This window comes from Gekko japonicus, unplaced genomic scaffold, assembly GCF_001447785.1.
Source record: "Gekko japonicus isolate JY-2015 unplaced genomic scaffold, Gekko_japonicus_V1.1 scaffold280, whole genome shotgun sequence".
NCBI lineage: Eukaryota > Metazoa > Chordata > Lepidosauria > Squamata > Gekkonidae > Gekko > Gekko japonicus.
This window is the reverse complement of record NW_015173130.1, coordinates 979,454-993,369: the sequence shown is the minus strand read 5'-3', so window position 1 is coordinate 993,369 and position 13,916 is coordinate 979,454. Positions and strand designations below refer to the sequence as shown.

The 13,916-nt window shown below is 42.9% G+C and overlaps 1 protein-coding gene across 1 annotated transcript; it reads right to left on the bottom strand.

Annotated features, from left to right (window-relative positions):
* Positions 1 to 4,952: 4,952 nt before the first annotated feature.
* On the bottom strand, positions 4,953 to 13,228 carry LOC107119578 (thromboxane-A synthase-like). Its single transcript, XM_015422088.1, has 5 exons — positions 13,159 to 13,228; positions 12,308 to 12,396; positions 11,758 to 11,895; positions 9,266 to 9,428; positions 4,953 to 5,515 (listed from the first exon to the last, which is right to left on the bottom strand). The coding sequence occupies exons 2-5, from the start codon at positions 12,373 to 12,375 to the stop codon at positions 5,441 to 5,443; spliced, it is 444 nt and encodes a 147-aa protein (XP_015277574.1). The 5' UTR covers positions 12,376 to 12,396; positions 13,159 to 13,228; the 3' UTR covers positions 4,953 to 5,440.
* Between the last annotated feature and the right edge of the window lie 688 nt (positions 13,229 to 13,916).

Here is a 13,916-nt window from a genome sequence, read left to right as displayed (position 1 = left end):
GTAAGCAATGATGCAGTCCTGTAGCTCTAGCATTATGTGTGTGCAGTTTCAGGTGTATTTGCTAGCTCCATTTCATTCTCACTAGGCAGTAAAACACTTACTTGATTTGGAAAAAAGATCTGTGACGATCACTTCTAACAGAAAGTGTTTGGGCTGTAGCCATAAGTAATTCAAGTCCTGCAATTCCATTTTGAGGGAGTGAGGAAGAGCCAGTGCTCACCAGTTGCTTGCATTTTGTATGCAGATAATCCCACCTTGAATCTCCAGTGTGTGCTGTTGAAAGGTCTTGTGCAACAGAGCTGGGAGAGGAACCTCTACCTTAAACAGTTGTTTGCGTGATCATTCTAAAATAATTTTGACAAATTTTCCATAAAATGTAGGCCTTTACAATGTGCGCATGGCATAAGGATTAAAATGACGCACCAAATCACATCAAGACAACAATAACAGCAGTTTACAGCCATATGTGTCATCCACTAACAGCAGTACAGAACTGGCAAAAAGCTCTTTTGAATAAAGCAAGCTCCTGTAGAAAAGGTAAGGAGAAAGAGGCCCTCATTTACATTGGTAGTTATTCCACAGCATCTGTGCAATCACCAAAAAAGCTCTGGAAAAGGCAGCTGCTGACCAAGGTCCCCTCCTGGGAGACAGATAGCAAGGAGAGACTGGTGCCTTGAATGAAACTGGTGTACAGCTTCACACTTGGAGAGGCACTCCTTCGGGTAGGAGGGTCCCAGGCTGTGGAGGGCTTTAAAGGTTAAATTCAAAATTGAGCACAGAAATGTGATAGCCGCGGCTGGTAATCTGATACGGGTGTAATTTGACAAAAAGTGACCTGTCTCGGATAAAAGGTGAGCCTCTGCTTTTGAACCCCCAGTGTTTTTCTCCCCCCCATCCAAAGTCAGCAGCATGGCTTCCTCTGAACAATTAGATTTTCTGACCAGCAGCACCATCTGTGTCTTTCCTGGATTCTGCTTCAGCTTGGTCTCCTGGAGCACCATGTCCATGCAGTGGTCCAGGGCTGAGAAGGCTGCTCCTGGAGACTTTGTTAACAAAATGCAGGGCTGCAGGGTGCCAGCAGATTGATGACCCCCAACCCTGAAGCTTCTGTTGAGATCATTAATCAGCCTGGAAAGTACAGGTGAACACCTGAACCCTGCAGCGCTTCACACATCAACTTCCCAAGGCACTGACTCGCCCTGTCTGATGATGTTTCTGTGTGTTCAGAAGCAACCCAAACTGTTAGGACATTTCCCTCACACCCACCTCGCCCTCCAAGGGATTCAACAAAATAGTGATCCAACGCATCAAGGTCTGGTGACAACACCAGTCAGTCAGTGCCTCTGTTCTCCTTTAACCAGATCCTCTACCAGAGCAGCTAGTGCAATCTCTGTCCCCAAACCAGGCCTGAAACCAGACTGAAGTGGATGGAGGGCAGAAAGTGGCTGTCAGTCAGCGCTAATACTTAGGCCAGATGGACTGTTTGTCTGACAGTCTAAGGCTGATTCAGCTGCATTCCTGTATGGTTCACATGAAAGTCTTACAATTTAACCTTTGAATATGAAGCTGCATTCAGACATCACTTTAAGAAGGCACATAGCTTATTTTTATGTTGTGTGCGGTTCACTGGCTCCTCTCTTTTCACAGAGATCCCAAGTAGCTAGGAACTAACTCTAATGTCTGTGATGTATGAATGGAGCTGTGTGAGTTAACCAGAGGTTTCCCGACCCATTCAGATTCTAAATCGGAGTTTAATCCAGCCTTGGAATTCCAGCTTGTGTGTGCACGTGTGTGTATGGGTGGTAGTAGTGGTCACCAGTCAGGTTAAACCACTTGCCCGCATTCCTGGATCACTGGTAACCTCAGACAGAGGGACTGTACATCCTCTGTATTTTAGTGTATTTCTTTTTCAGAATTGTATATTAGACTACTGAATGTAATACAAGGAGTATTGGAATGTTTGGCTGACGTACACTGCTCCCACCTCAAAAAAGAAAGTAAAAATGCCGTTAAGTGACCTCCACATTCTGGGAGTGAATGGAGAGTCTCAGACTTATTTTGACATATTTATTGCTTTACAGGTGTTGACCTTATAACCTTGGCTTGTTATTTAATTCTGTTTTTGCATGTCTTAAAACATCTTCATCATGTTACATGTTAATTTGTTGTTCAGCCCGTCTATAAGTTTGAACCTTACTCTCCCATTCCATTTGGAAAAGTGTGCATGCGCACAAAAGCTCATACCTTGAATAAACCTTTGTTGGTCTTAAAGGTGCCACTGGACTCTAAATTTGTTCCACTGGTAACCAGGTGTTATCTAGCCAGGATTTTCAATGCGAGGGGTGGGGGGAGACATTGGCTTAACAGTGCTTTAAAGTATGTTTGTGTTCCAAACTCTAGACAGGTCTGTTACATTCACAAGTTTCTGCTAGCGATGGCATCATAGCATGCTGAATTTTGTAAACTTCCTTGTTTCATCTTGCTTAGCTGATGTTTATGTTGTAGGCTATTAAGCCACTGTTTCTTTAGTTGTGGCCACAGGTGAGGCTACTGAATATACCTTACACTGCTTTCATTTTTGAATTGGAAACGTTTGGGTTGATGATGGAGATACAATTGTTCTTCCCCGCTGTAACTGTATGGTGATTGTATGTTGTAATTTTACGTTAATATGTTTTAATTTGAAATCTGCAGTCTCATATTTTGTAATCAACATAAAAATCACAACTGTTGCAAGTGAAGCTCATACTTCGTTCTTTTTCATAGAAATAAAAGCCTCCCTGTGATTTGGTTGCTGTTTGAGAATCACTGTGCTCGGCATTTTCCTCCCAACCCCACCCTGAAATCACCATTTAAAGTAGTAGGTAAAACCAGTTGTAGGATTCATGTTTAAGTGCCTGTGATTGCTTGGCTTAAGGACGTTTTTAAAGCTTTCAATTGAGTTCCTGGGTCTTCCAGTATAAGTCCTATAGCTTTGGCTTTCTGTACTTCAAAATAGTCATGCGGTTTAGTTCACATCTCTCAAATTACACAGCACAGCCTGTAGAAACCCCTTTAAATCTAGGAGAAAATATACAAAAGTGTATCTAAGATTGCTCTCTGTGTTCCTTGTGTATAAAGTGGCTGTGATTTGCAGAAGCTTTGCCTTTTGTTTAGTCACCTTTCCACCTGTGGGGAATCCAGACACATAAACCACTCCCATATGATGTGGTATGACCCTTCTGCGGAAGCTGTAGGCTTCCTGAAACCCAGTGTCAACATAAGTGAACATCTATTTATTCAAGCAGCTAATCATGCACCCTTCCTGCACATTTTCACAGGATGTCTGCACAAAGGATTTGTTTGTGTAGGCAGGAACATAACAACTGGGCCTCCTTATCTCTGCTGGCTTGCTGAATTTAGTTCAAGGATAGCAGCTTGCTTACTCCTAGATATTTGCAGCTAAAATATAAATATACTTTTTGCAGCGACCAGAGGAGGAGGCACCGCAGAACGTTCTGTGGTCAGTTCCTTTGTGATGTGATAAAAATCTCACCTGCCGATTTCTGCAGAGCAAACCACTTTTGCAAGCCAGGCCCCCTTCTTCTCCTGACCCGCTCCAGATGATGATACAGAATTTGGCAGTCTCCTTTCTAGCTATTCTGAGTGCAAAGGATGTTTGTGGGGAGTAACTGGTAACATTGCAGAACCCCCAAAGAGAATGGAGGAGGCCGCAGTGTGGCTTTCACCTTTTGTCGTTTTTTTCTTATTTCAGTGCAACATATAAGCAGCCCGGCCCACAGCATTCTTCATTCTAACCGGGGTAAAGATATTCCGTTATGCCAGATATTATGATGGGATTGTTCTAGCTGTCATGAGTTTGTGCTGGGGCCACAAAACCTATGAAGTAGATGCCACTATTGGGAACTGGCTCTTTTAATAAGCATGTGAGGTCTACAAGTAACATAGGCTGCATTTTGTTTTTTGCCATCAAGTCGCAGCCAACTTATGGAGACCCTGTAGGGTTTTCAAGGCAAGCAATGTTCAGAGGTGGTTTGCCATTGCCTGCCTCTGCGTGGCGACCCAGGACTTCCTTGGTGGTCTCCCATCCAAGTACTAACTAGAGCCAGCTTTGTTTTAGCTTCTGAGAACTGATGAGATCCTGGGCCATCCAGGTCAGGTCATAGGCTGCATACAGACATACATAATGATAGTTATGTGGTAGATGTACCATCAGTGCCTCTTGGGCACACACACAACTTCCTTCCTGGATGCAGCTTAGGAAAAACCAGTTTTCCTCTTTTGCAGCTGAAGAGGCGGGTCACAGTGCTGATTGGCTGTTCCCTGTGTTAATCGTGATCCCAACATCCCTTTTTGGGATGGGTTTTTGAAGTAGGGTTGCCTGCTCTGCGTTGTGAAATACCTGGAGATTTCAGGGGTGGTGCCTAGGGTAGGTGGGGACATCAGCCAGGTACAATGCCATAGAGTCCACTCTCCAAAGCAGCCATTTTCTCCAGGGGAATGGATCTCTGTAGTCTGGAGATAAGCTTTAATTCCTGGGGCTCCCCAGGTCCCACCTGGAGGTTGGTAACCCTATTTTGAAGTGTAAGGCGTATTTTAAAAAAGAGGTGCCAAGCGTTTAAGAGGCTGATAAATGTGCCTGGAATGAGAACAGCCTTCCCGAGGCCTGGGGGAGGACAAAGAAGAGGAGCCGATCCGCATGTTATTTGGAGGCTGTACCTGGGGTCCCAGGAGGAGCCAAGCAGGAAGGAGCAGAAATTGGCTTTCAGCAGAAAGAAACTGCAGGGATGTCTGTAGACATATTTACATAGATATATTTGATTTTTAAAAATTTCTTTACAGTCTGCCATTCTCACTGTGACTCAAGGTGGACAGGCCCCACTCATCTCACTGAAACTCAAGTAAACACAGATAATATTTTTCACAGAAGTTATTTTCTACAAAGGTCCAAAACTGTTTATTTGGTAACAAGGCGTGAAATGCTGTGACTCCTGATAGCAAATGAGGTGTCGTAGCCACCAAAGGACAAGTCAAAGGCTATGTATGCTGAAGGGACAAGTGCTCCCAGAAACTAGCTGATCACATGGATCTCACTGACCAGCCTTCAATCCCAGTAGAAGTGGGGAAAGGATTGCATTTTTTTTTTTTGCACAGATGAAGCGGCTCTTAGTGACAGGGTTTAGAATGGAATGCAGACTCCTTGCCTGCCAGCTCCCCAAAGTCACACAGATCCACCCTGAAGTGGACCTTCCTAGATTTTTTTGAGATGGGGCTTTCCAATATACTTGTTCCCTCAACATCATTTAACACACCTTTGCCTCCTTACCAAGGCAGATGGAAAAGAAAAGGCTGTTCCAGTGCAGTTTCACAATTACAGAAGCAACGCATCACCCGGCAAGCTGTCATCTCCTTGGAAGACATATAGAAATCGGATTCTGCTCTATCGAGAAACTATCTTGATGTAGACTCCATTCTTCGGTCCTAGTGTAGCTTGAGATTTCAGCTGCAAAGGAATCTGGGGAAGGGAACAGAGACATAACATGGACCAAGTTGCATAAACATGTCATAGCTACAGCTTGTAAGGTGTTGGGCAACCTACTCAGGAGATGTACTTATAACAGTAACAATCCCACCTTTGTTTCATTATGTAACTCAAGGAGGCATGCACAGGGCTCCCAGAAGGTGTCCCGTCCAACCACTGACCAGATCTTGGCCTGCATAGCTTCAGCAAGGCTGCTACATCTTATATCTCTTTATCATAGCTCTAGGAATAAGGCCTGTTGTGGAAATAAATACAACAGACTCTGGAAAGAGGCTCTGGGTGACTTCCGGTTTGACGGCGCTGCGAGCGGTCGGGTTTCGGATCATCTTCGAACCGACCGGCTCCCATTCGTCTTGTTTGGGGCTCTTCGTTTGGCGGACGAGCTCCGCTTCCACTCCTGGAGGAAGGGGAAGTCGCAGGGGGCTTACTGCTTCCCCCGTTGACGGCGAATCGCGGGGGGTGAAGCCGGCTGCCCCGAAGCAGAGACGAAGTTAGGGATGAACACGGCTTCCGTGTTCAACAAGCAGTGACCAGCCGTTTTAACGTTTTTTCCAATGTTAAGAAAATGGTACCCTTTTTTTGGCACATATCTTTGCAAGAAACGAAGACTGCGAGGTAAATACCCCCCCCCAAGTAAACCTCAACTAATTGGTGAAGGCGGCTATGGAAAGTCAGAGGAGAGTTGGAAGTAACGAAGAAACGGGGTAAGAACAAATGTGTAGCAGACTATAAAAGTTAATTAAGAAATTGTGGATAACTGTGAAAAGGAAAGGAACTGTGGAAAGGAATTTGAGGGTAGCGATGTTAAAAGCTTTATGGACCATTCGTAAATCTGTTTAAAGTGGAGTGAAAAAATGGCGGCGGCGAAAACGGAGGAGGAGATAGAACCTGAGATAATTCTACAATTAAAAGACTTTAATGTGGAACAGTTTAAATCATTTCTGGAAGAATCTATTAAGCAAGCGATGGTGACAGCGGTAGCAACAGCGTTTAAAAATGTATTTGGAGGACAACGGACTCCTCAGGAGGAGGTGGAAAATAAGGAGGAAATGGAACAACTTTCATCTGTGTTAAAACAACATGAGCTAGACCAGGAGAGGGAGTCTCCAATTAATCAAGCTTTGCACACAGAAGATATACTGCAGGATTTTGAACTCTTTTCAAGGAGTCAGTCAAAGAAAGGGAAACCTCTAAGACCTGAAATACAAAAAAAAAGACGACATACACTAAAAGGACAAGTTAAGAAAAAGAGAGAGTTAAGAAGAGTAGGAAGGAACTTTGAACAAAGAAGTCTGCAGAGAAGGAGAGAGATCAATGCCAAGACTTAAAGCTATGTGAACGCAAAAAGCTCAGGAATTTAAAAGAAACTCAGAAGGAACAACAGAGAAAAGGATACAGTTTAAAATGCCAGGGGAAGGAAAAGAAAGAATTTAAAAAATCTAAAAAGAACTTTAAACATAACAAAAGAATGAAGATGTATCTATGGGAAGGGACCTGGCAAAGTTTGGTCTTAAGGCTACTGGAATTTAAAAACTTTCGACACCTAAAAGAAGTAGAAAGAGAAGAAGAAGAAACAGAGAAAGGAAGGGGAACTAAGAGACTAGGGGTTTATTTGTCTAGAGATATTTTCATGTTGTATTAGATTTTGGTATGTAAGAAAGAATGGAATGACTGACTATGAGTAAGGTAGCTGTCTGTAGTATTAAAATTAATTAGGACTGCAGAGCTAATAAATTGCTGAAGTAGAAGTATTATATGGGGCACTGTTTGCATATAGGATAAAGCTTAGGTTTGGAATGGGGATGAAAGTAATTTAATTTGACTAAAAGTAAATTTCACAGAATAAGAGGAAGGGGAAAATAAAATAAAACAGTTTTGTTAGTGTTGTAATAAGTAAATGGATTTAGTTAGGTGTATTTATATGTAAGAATTATTATTATTTCGTTATGTAGCATAAGGATACTCTATTATTAAGGAAGTAATGTGGTTGGAATAGGGCATATTGTGTTGATTTGTGAAGGAAAACTTTTTGGTTTGGTATTTATAAGTTGATGATTAGGAAAGCAAAGGTGTAAGTATAAACAGTTGTTAGAAATAAATGGTCAAATACAGAAGAAAAGGAGGAATTTCTATGGAGCTAATAGAAATTAAGATGATGTGTGATATAGAAAATAAGTACTGGAGACAGGGAAAACTATTTGTCTAATCCTCAGGCTATTGACCACGTGTAAGGGAAACTGAGATATGGTATAGGAGTAAATAGGTATAAGATGCGCTACTAGAAAATTTGCAGTGGAGAAGTATTAATTAAAAGAATGATGTTATTGGTTACTGTATAATCTTGTAAAGGTACCAAAACTATCTATATCTATGTATTATGTATTTGTGTGTGTTTGTTTGTTTGTTGATATGTGTGGAAATTAATAAATAGATTATCAAAAAAAGAAAGAAAGAGGCTCTGGGTGGGTGCCCCAGCCTTGAGCACTCAGTGTCAATTTGCTGTGGCAACCTCAGCAAGGTATAATGACACCGAGTCCACCATTTTCTCCAGAGGAACTGATCCCTGCCACCTGAAGAACAGTTATAATTTTGAGTGATCTCCAGCCCTCAACTGGAGATTGGCAACTATGGTTCCCCAGGAGGGAATGGCTGGTTTGTAGGGTGGAGTCTATGGCACTGTACCTGAGGTCCCACCCCTCCTCAAACCCCACCCTCTCCAGGCTCCACCCCTCAAATCTCCAGGAATTTCCCACCTGGAATTGGCAACCCTATCTCCTTCCCAGCCAATCATCAATCTACCTTTATTTTCCCCACACTCTTCAGCTTTCCACCCCTCTCCACCTGCAGCCTCTACCATGCTCTGAAGCCCTGACTGCTACGTCACATTGGCTGTCATACAGGGGCCATCTCAGCAGGATATAAGGACACAGAGTCCACCATTTTCTCCAGGGGAACTTATCTTTGCCATCTGGAAAGCAGTTGTAATTCTGAGTGATCTTCAGCCCTCACCTGGAGATTGGCAACAATGGTTTCTCCCAACAGGTACTAAGGGTACCTCAGAACACGTTTTACCTCAGAACAGCAACAGAAAGGCCAATGAGGCCACATATGCAAACGACCTCTGTGCTCCGAGGCAAAGGCCAATGAGGCCACATATGCAAATGACCTCTGTGTTCTGACTGGCTATGGGAGGGAGAGGAACAGCAAACTGTTTAGAATGCTGGAGGCAGGACTCAGGCAACGCAGCCAGTGGATAGGGAGACCCTCTGAATGACAGATCTGGCAGCGAACCGATTTGGGACCGTGTTGGAATGTTCAGGAGAGTCCATGACCAAAACAGAATTATATATAAGGAGAGATGCTCTGACCATGTGTCTGCCTATGTACCCTGGCTCAGGGATAATTGTCAAGGGGTGCAACTGCCTTCCATTTCTGTGCTCAGTTTCCATGTGAGTTTTGGTAAGGCCAGAGAAGAGGCTTTGAAACAGGATGGGGAAGGGGGAGCACTGGAGTTCCACTAATGTTTAATGCAGGGACCTAGTACTAGTGGATAAGTTTCTCTGATGGCAGAGTTCGAGCTCTTCTCAGTCCAACCACAGCTATAGGCATGCACATTTGTGGTGGAACTGAATGGAGCAACCTTTTCCAAGGACACTTTTTTCCTTGTTCCTCAACACCTTCCGAAGGCAAATGTTAAATCCAAGAAACAGCACTGGTACAAACCTGGGTCTTGGGGCAGGTTTGAAACCTGAACTTCTGCAAGATTCTTAGCAGTGTTATCTTGATCTCCATCAAAGCCAGCTTCACACCGATGCAGCCACGAGGGCCTGCGCCAAAGGGGAGATAGGAGAAGGGGTGGCGTTGCCGCTTGGCCTCTGCTGTAAACCTGGGAGTCAGGAAGATTAAACAGCTGCGTGAGAAATGGTGGGGAAGGATTAATGGGCCCATGGCAAACATTGCAGGGATGATGGTGAACTCGATTTGATGCCAGATGCTAATTTCAATAAAAGATATGTGGAATTCCTATCATCCAGGAAAAAAATTGTATCTGCAAAAAAAAATCTCTGGGGAGGGCACAGCATGCAGCTATCTTAAGGGATAGCTGTTCTGGGACTGATGAAGAGGAAGAAGAAGAGATTGGATTTATACCCCACCCTTCATTACCCAAAGGAGTCTCAGAGCGGCTCACAATCTCCTTTCCCTTCTCCTCCCCACAACAGACACCCTGTGAGGTAGGTGGGGCTGAGAGAGCTCTTTCTAGAACTGCCCTTGAGAGAACAGCTCTGAAAGAACTTATGACTGACCCAAGGTCACACCAGCAGCTGCATGTGGAGGGGTGGGGAATCAAACCTGGTTCTCCCAGGTTAAAGTCCGCACTTCTAACCACTACACCGAACTGGCTCTCTGATAGAGTAATATGACAAAATCCATATACACATGAACATGTAAAAAGACGGAGGGGACTGACATCGTTATGAAGGAAGGCTGGGAGACCCCACCATTCCAAGACACAGGTGTGTTCCATTACATCACAGAGAGCACACAGCAAAGCAAGATCCAATCCAAAAAACTATGCAATGAGGTTGAGTCTGACCACCCTGACATATGATGAAGTCACATTGAAAGACATTTTCTGTAGTGAACCCTACTGAAACAAGCCTGTGAGTACCAAACTGGCATCTGAATCAGCACTCTCTGTCTCTTGCCCTCTGGGCTGTATGTATGTACCAACTGAGGGTTGCATATGTCAAAGAAGGTTCTGTCTTATGAAAACTTATGCCACCATGAATGCATTAATGTTTAAGGTGCAATTTCTTTGCAGTCATAGGACAGTTAAGGTAAGAGCATAGAAAAACATGCACAGTTAACTGCAGCACTTCCATGCCATGCGGAAGGACAAGGTGATGAGGGAGGTTCACATGCAACATGTAAATCAAGATGCTTTCGATAACAGGTAGAATGGATCTCAGTGGGGACAGTGGAGGAAGAAGAGTACATCAAGAGGTGGGCAAGATGAGAAAATGGGGGAGAAAACGAGCTCTAACTGATGAAGAGAGCAAATGATTTCTTCCAGTGTGTAGATACCATTGTGTTTTGAGCTCTCAGCTCCTTATCAGGGGACCATCACAAAGAATGTACAAATAATAGTTTCATACAATTTACACTACACTTGTACGGAAATAGTAGTTAAAACAAGAAGACATTCCAATTATATAGGTATAGAAATGATTCAATAATACACTAGAAGAAGAAAAAATTCTAAAAGTCCAATTCCACCCCCCAACAAGAACAAAAAACAAATACTAACGTAACATAATAATGAAACTGTAATGAAAGAGAACTAAATCTAATAATAAACTACAAACAAGAATGTAGAACTGATGAAGAACTAATCGCTCAAAATGCATTAGGGTTTACAGATTGGAATAAATTAGTTGGCTTCTGCTCCTACTAGAGGTTCATTCCCTACCCCCGTTCCTTTGATAGTGCTGCCCCAGGGGTTTGTTGTGTCAGGTGAAACATGTCCAGATACTGCTGAACATATAAGAAGATCGAACTGAAAAAATTGTGGAGAAACCAAGGTCTACCAATTTATTTATTTATTTTTCATATTTATATCCCATCCTCCCCAATGGGCTCAGGGTGGCTCACAAAGGCAAGTTACCAAGTAAACTATTTCTGGGTGTATTAGATGTAGATGTTGGAAGCATGTCCCATTTATTAGTGCCAACCTCAAGCCTGGTTTATTCTCAGGCTTGCAAACTCCCCACCTCCTCCTCTGGCATGTAGAACCATAGCTGAAGACTTTCTGGTTTAGGAAGACTTCGATCTGGCTCCAATTTGTCATTAGGTCCCACTTTCAGGGGGCTGAAAAATTGAGGCTTGTTACTTTCAAAGTTCTAAAACCAGGATTACACTGTGATTTAGACTCCTGATTACAGAGAAAGAAACGAATCCAGATTTGTTGAGGCCTCTGCATTGGAACATGACCACACACTGATGAGGGAGAGAGAAGGTGGGACACAGTGCATGAGCTCAAGACTAAACCAGACTCATCCTCACCACAAACAAACCCTGCTTTTCTCATAGTAACTGACTCTCTATTCTGCGCGTCAAGCATCTTCCTTTCTTTATTAGCCACGTGAGACACAGCGTGTGTGATCTGATTAGGTCTGAACAAAGATACAAGAAAGGAGAAAAGGCAGTTCACATACCTCTCAGGAATAAACTTCTCAGGTTCTGGCCAGATCTTCTGGTTGTAATGGAGGTGCCCAACGGCAATTTCTACTACAAAACCAGCAGGTACATGCTGTCTCAAAATTACGCAGTCTTTTGATGCTTCACGGGTGAACCTACAAGAGAAAAGGTTAAATATTTCAGGGACATAAGGACAGGAAAGGGAAGACCCACTGAAGCTTTTGAATGTAAACCATCAATGTTGGGCCTGCCAAAAGGAAGGGAAAGATCTGTGATCACTGAAGAAACAAATAGTCCACAATGTGTAGAGAAGATGTTTCAGTCCATAAAGATTACAGTGATGGAATCGTAGCACTACCTGAACCAAAAGAGCTAGTTGCTGCAACTGCTTGTTCTAAACAAGTTAATACTACTCAGACAGCTCATTTCTGAGTTCTGTGCCTTCTCTATTCATCTGCTTCCACCATGAATCCAACCCAGCCATTTTGACAGAGTGACCAAAGAGCACTGCTGGGTGTTTTAAAGAAAATTCTCCTTCAAAGAGAGATTTCAGCTGTGTCCACTGACCTGAATGCAGGTGGATACATGCGTAGAGTCTCTGCTATCACCATATCCAGGTAGAGGAGGTCATGCATGTTTTGGTAGTCAGGAACATCCTTGAAGAAAACAAAATCACTCTTATTGTGATCTAGAATACAAAATCCTGATCAAATGTCTTCAGTGTGGTGTAGTCGGAAGAATGCTGGATGTACAACTGGGGGGGGGGGAACATGGGCTCATATCCCCACTTGCCTCTAAGCACATTGGCTATATTGGGCTAGTCACAATCTACTTACCTACTAAGGTTGTTGTGAGCATAAACTAGACCCCCTCCCCTATTTCAGTATGCTGCCCTAAGCTCAGGATACACATGTGACTAATAAGAAAAGACATTTTTAGACCATTATATTGTTTTATTAGCATCCTGTGTGGTTTGCATTTCTACTTCAGTCAACTAAGTGGTCTTGACTGTCCCAATTTCTTTGCTTTTCACTTTACTTCCCCCTGTTCTTAGACCAATGTCTTGAACAATAAAACTGAGAAACTTAAAATAAAACCGATATCTAAAAGCACCTCCCTCCCACACTTCTCTGCAGCCTCTAGAAATCAAGGAACAAAATAAGTACATTTAGAATCAGAATCCTCTAGGAGGAATTGAACCTTTTGCTCTAATGTCACTAGAGGAAGCATAGTCCATTCACTAAGGCATGGCACAATCCATTTTAGCCTAAACTGAAGCACATTAGGATGTTGCAGGAGAATATGTACTAGAGCTATCGTAAATCTTAAGGTGGAGGATGTTTTTACTTCCCCTGTAAATCAGTGCAAAATACATGTGGCCAAACTGATTCATGCCAGAAATAAATAAAGAGTTATACCCATTTTGATGCTCGGAGGACAGGTTCTCCGCTTTCTCTGCTTGCCTTGGGCCTTCCGTCTAAGGGTAAACTCCCTTCTTCCTTTTAGTCAGCGCCAAGTTATGTAGGACCTTTATGCAGTCACGATGTAACTGCCCTTTTCCAGTCGTATTGCTGAGTCGACTCTTCTGCTAAGGATCCCTTTCTCAGGTCGTTTATGCCCCTGCCCCCTCCAGTGAGTCGACTCCCTTGTACATATTCTCTTGCAGTGTCCTTATATGCTTCAATTCCTCCTAGAGGACTCTGATTCTAAATGTACTTATTTTGTTCCTCAATTTCTAGAGGCTGCAGAGAAGTGTGGAAGGGAGGTGTTTTTAGATACTGGTTTTATTTAAGTTTCTCAGTTTTATTGTCCAAGACATTGGTCTAAGAACAGGGGGGTATAAAGTAAAGTAAGTAAAGGAGGTGGCCCACTGGATGTTTGTGACATGTGTAAAGGATCTTCCCAATTTCCTGAATTCCTCATATATCATAATTGCTCTAAAAGTAGCAAACAATCCTTTTTCTGGATTTAACAGCCTAAAGGCCATGCATCCTTAATATAAACTCAGTCTGCCAGATGTACAGAAATTATATAGCAAAATAAAGCAACATCCACCATGCAATTTTTTTAGTTTGCAGAAAAATAAGAATTGCAGTTTCCGACCATCAAGAATGCTTGCCAAGTGTCCAATCCAGGGAGTAATACATTTATCACAAGACTTTTAAAAATAACAACA

What these genes read in the sequence shown, in the direction of transcription:
- LOC107119578 (XM_015422088.1), bottom strand. Translation starts at nt 12,375, where the DNA reads ATGCATGACCTCCTCTACCTGGATATGGTGATAGCAGAGACTCTACGC. An exon ending in ATGTATCCACCTGCATTCAG is followed by an intron (nt 11,896 to 12,307) that starts GTCAGTGGACAC and finishes TTTCTCTTGTAG; the next exon opens with GTTCACCCGTGAAGCATCAA. An exon ending in AAACCTGCCCCAAGACCCAG is followed by an intron (nt 5,516 to 9,265) that starts GTTTGTACCAGT and finishes TCCCTTCCCCAG; the next exon opens with ATTCCTTTGCAGCTGAAATC.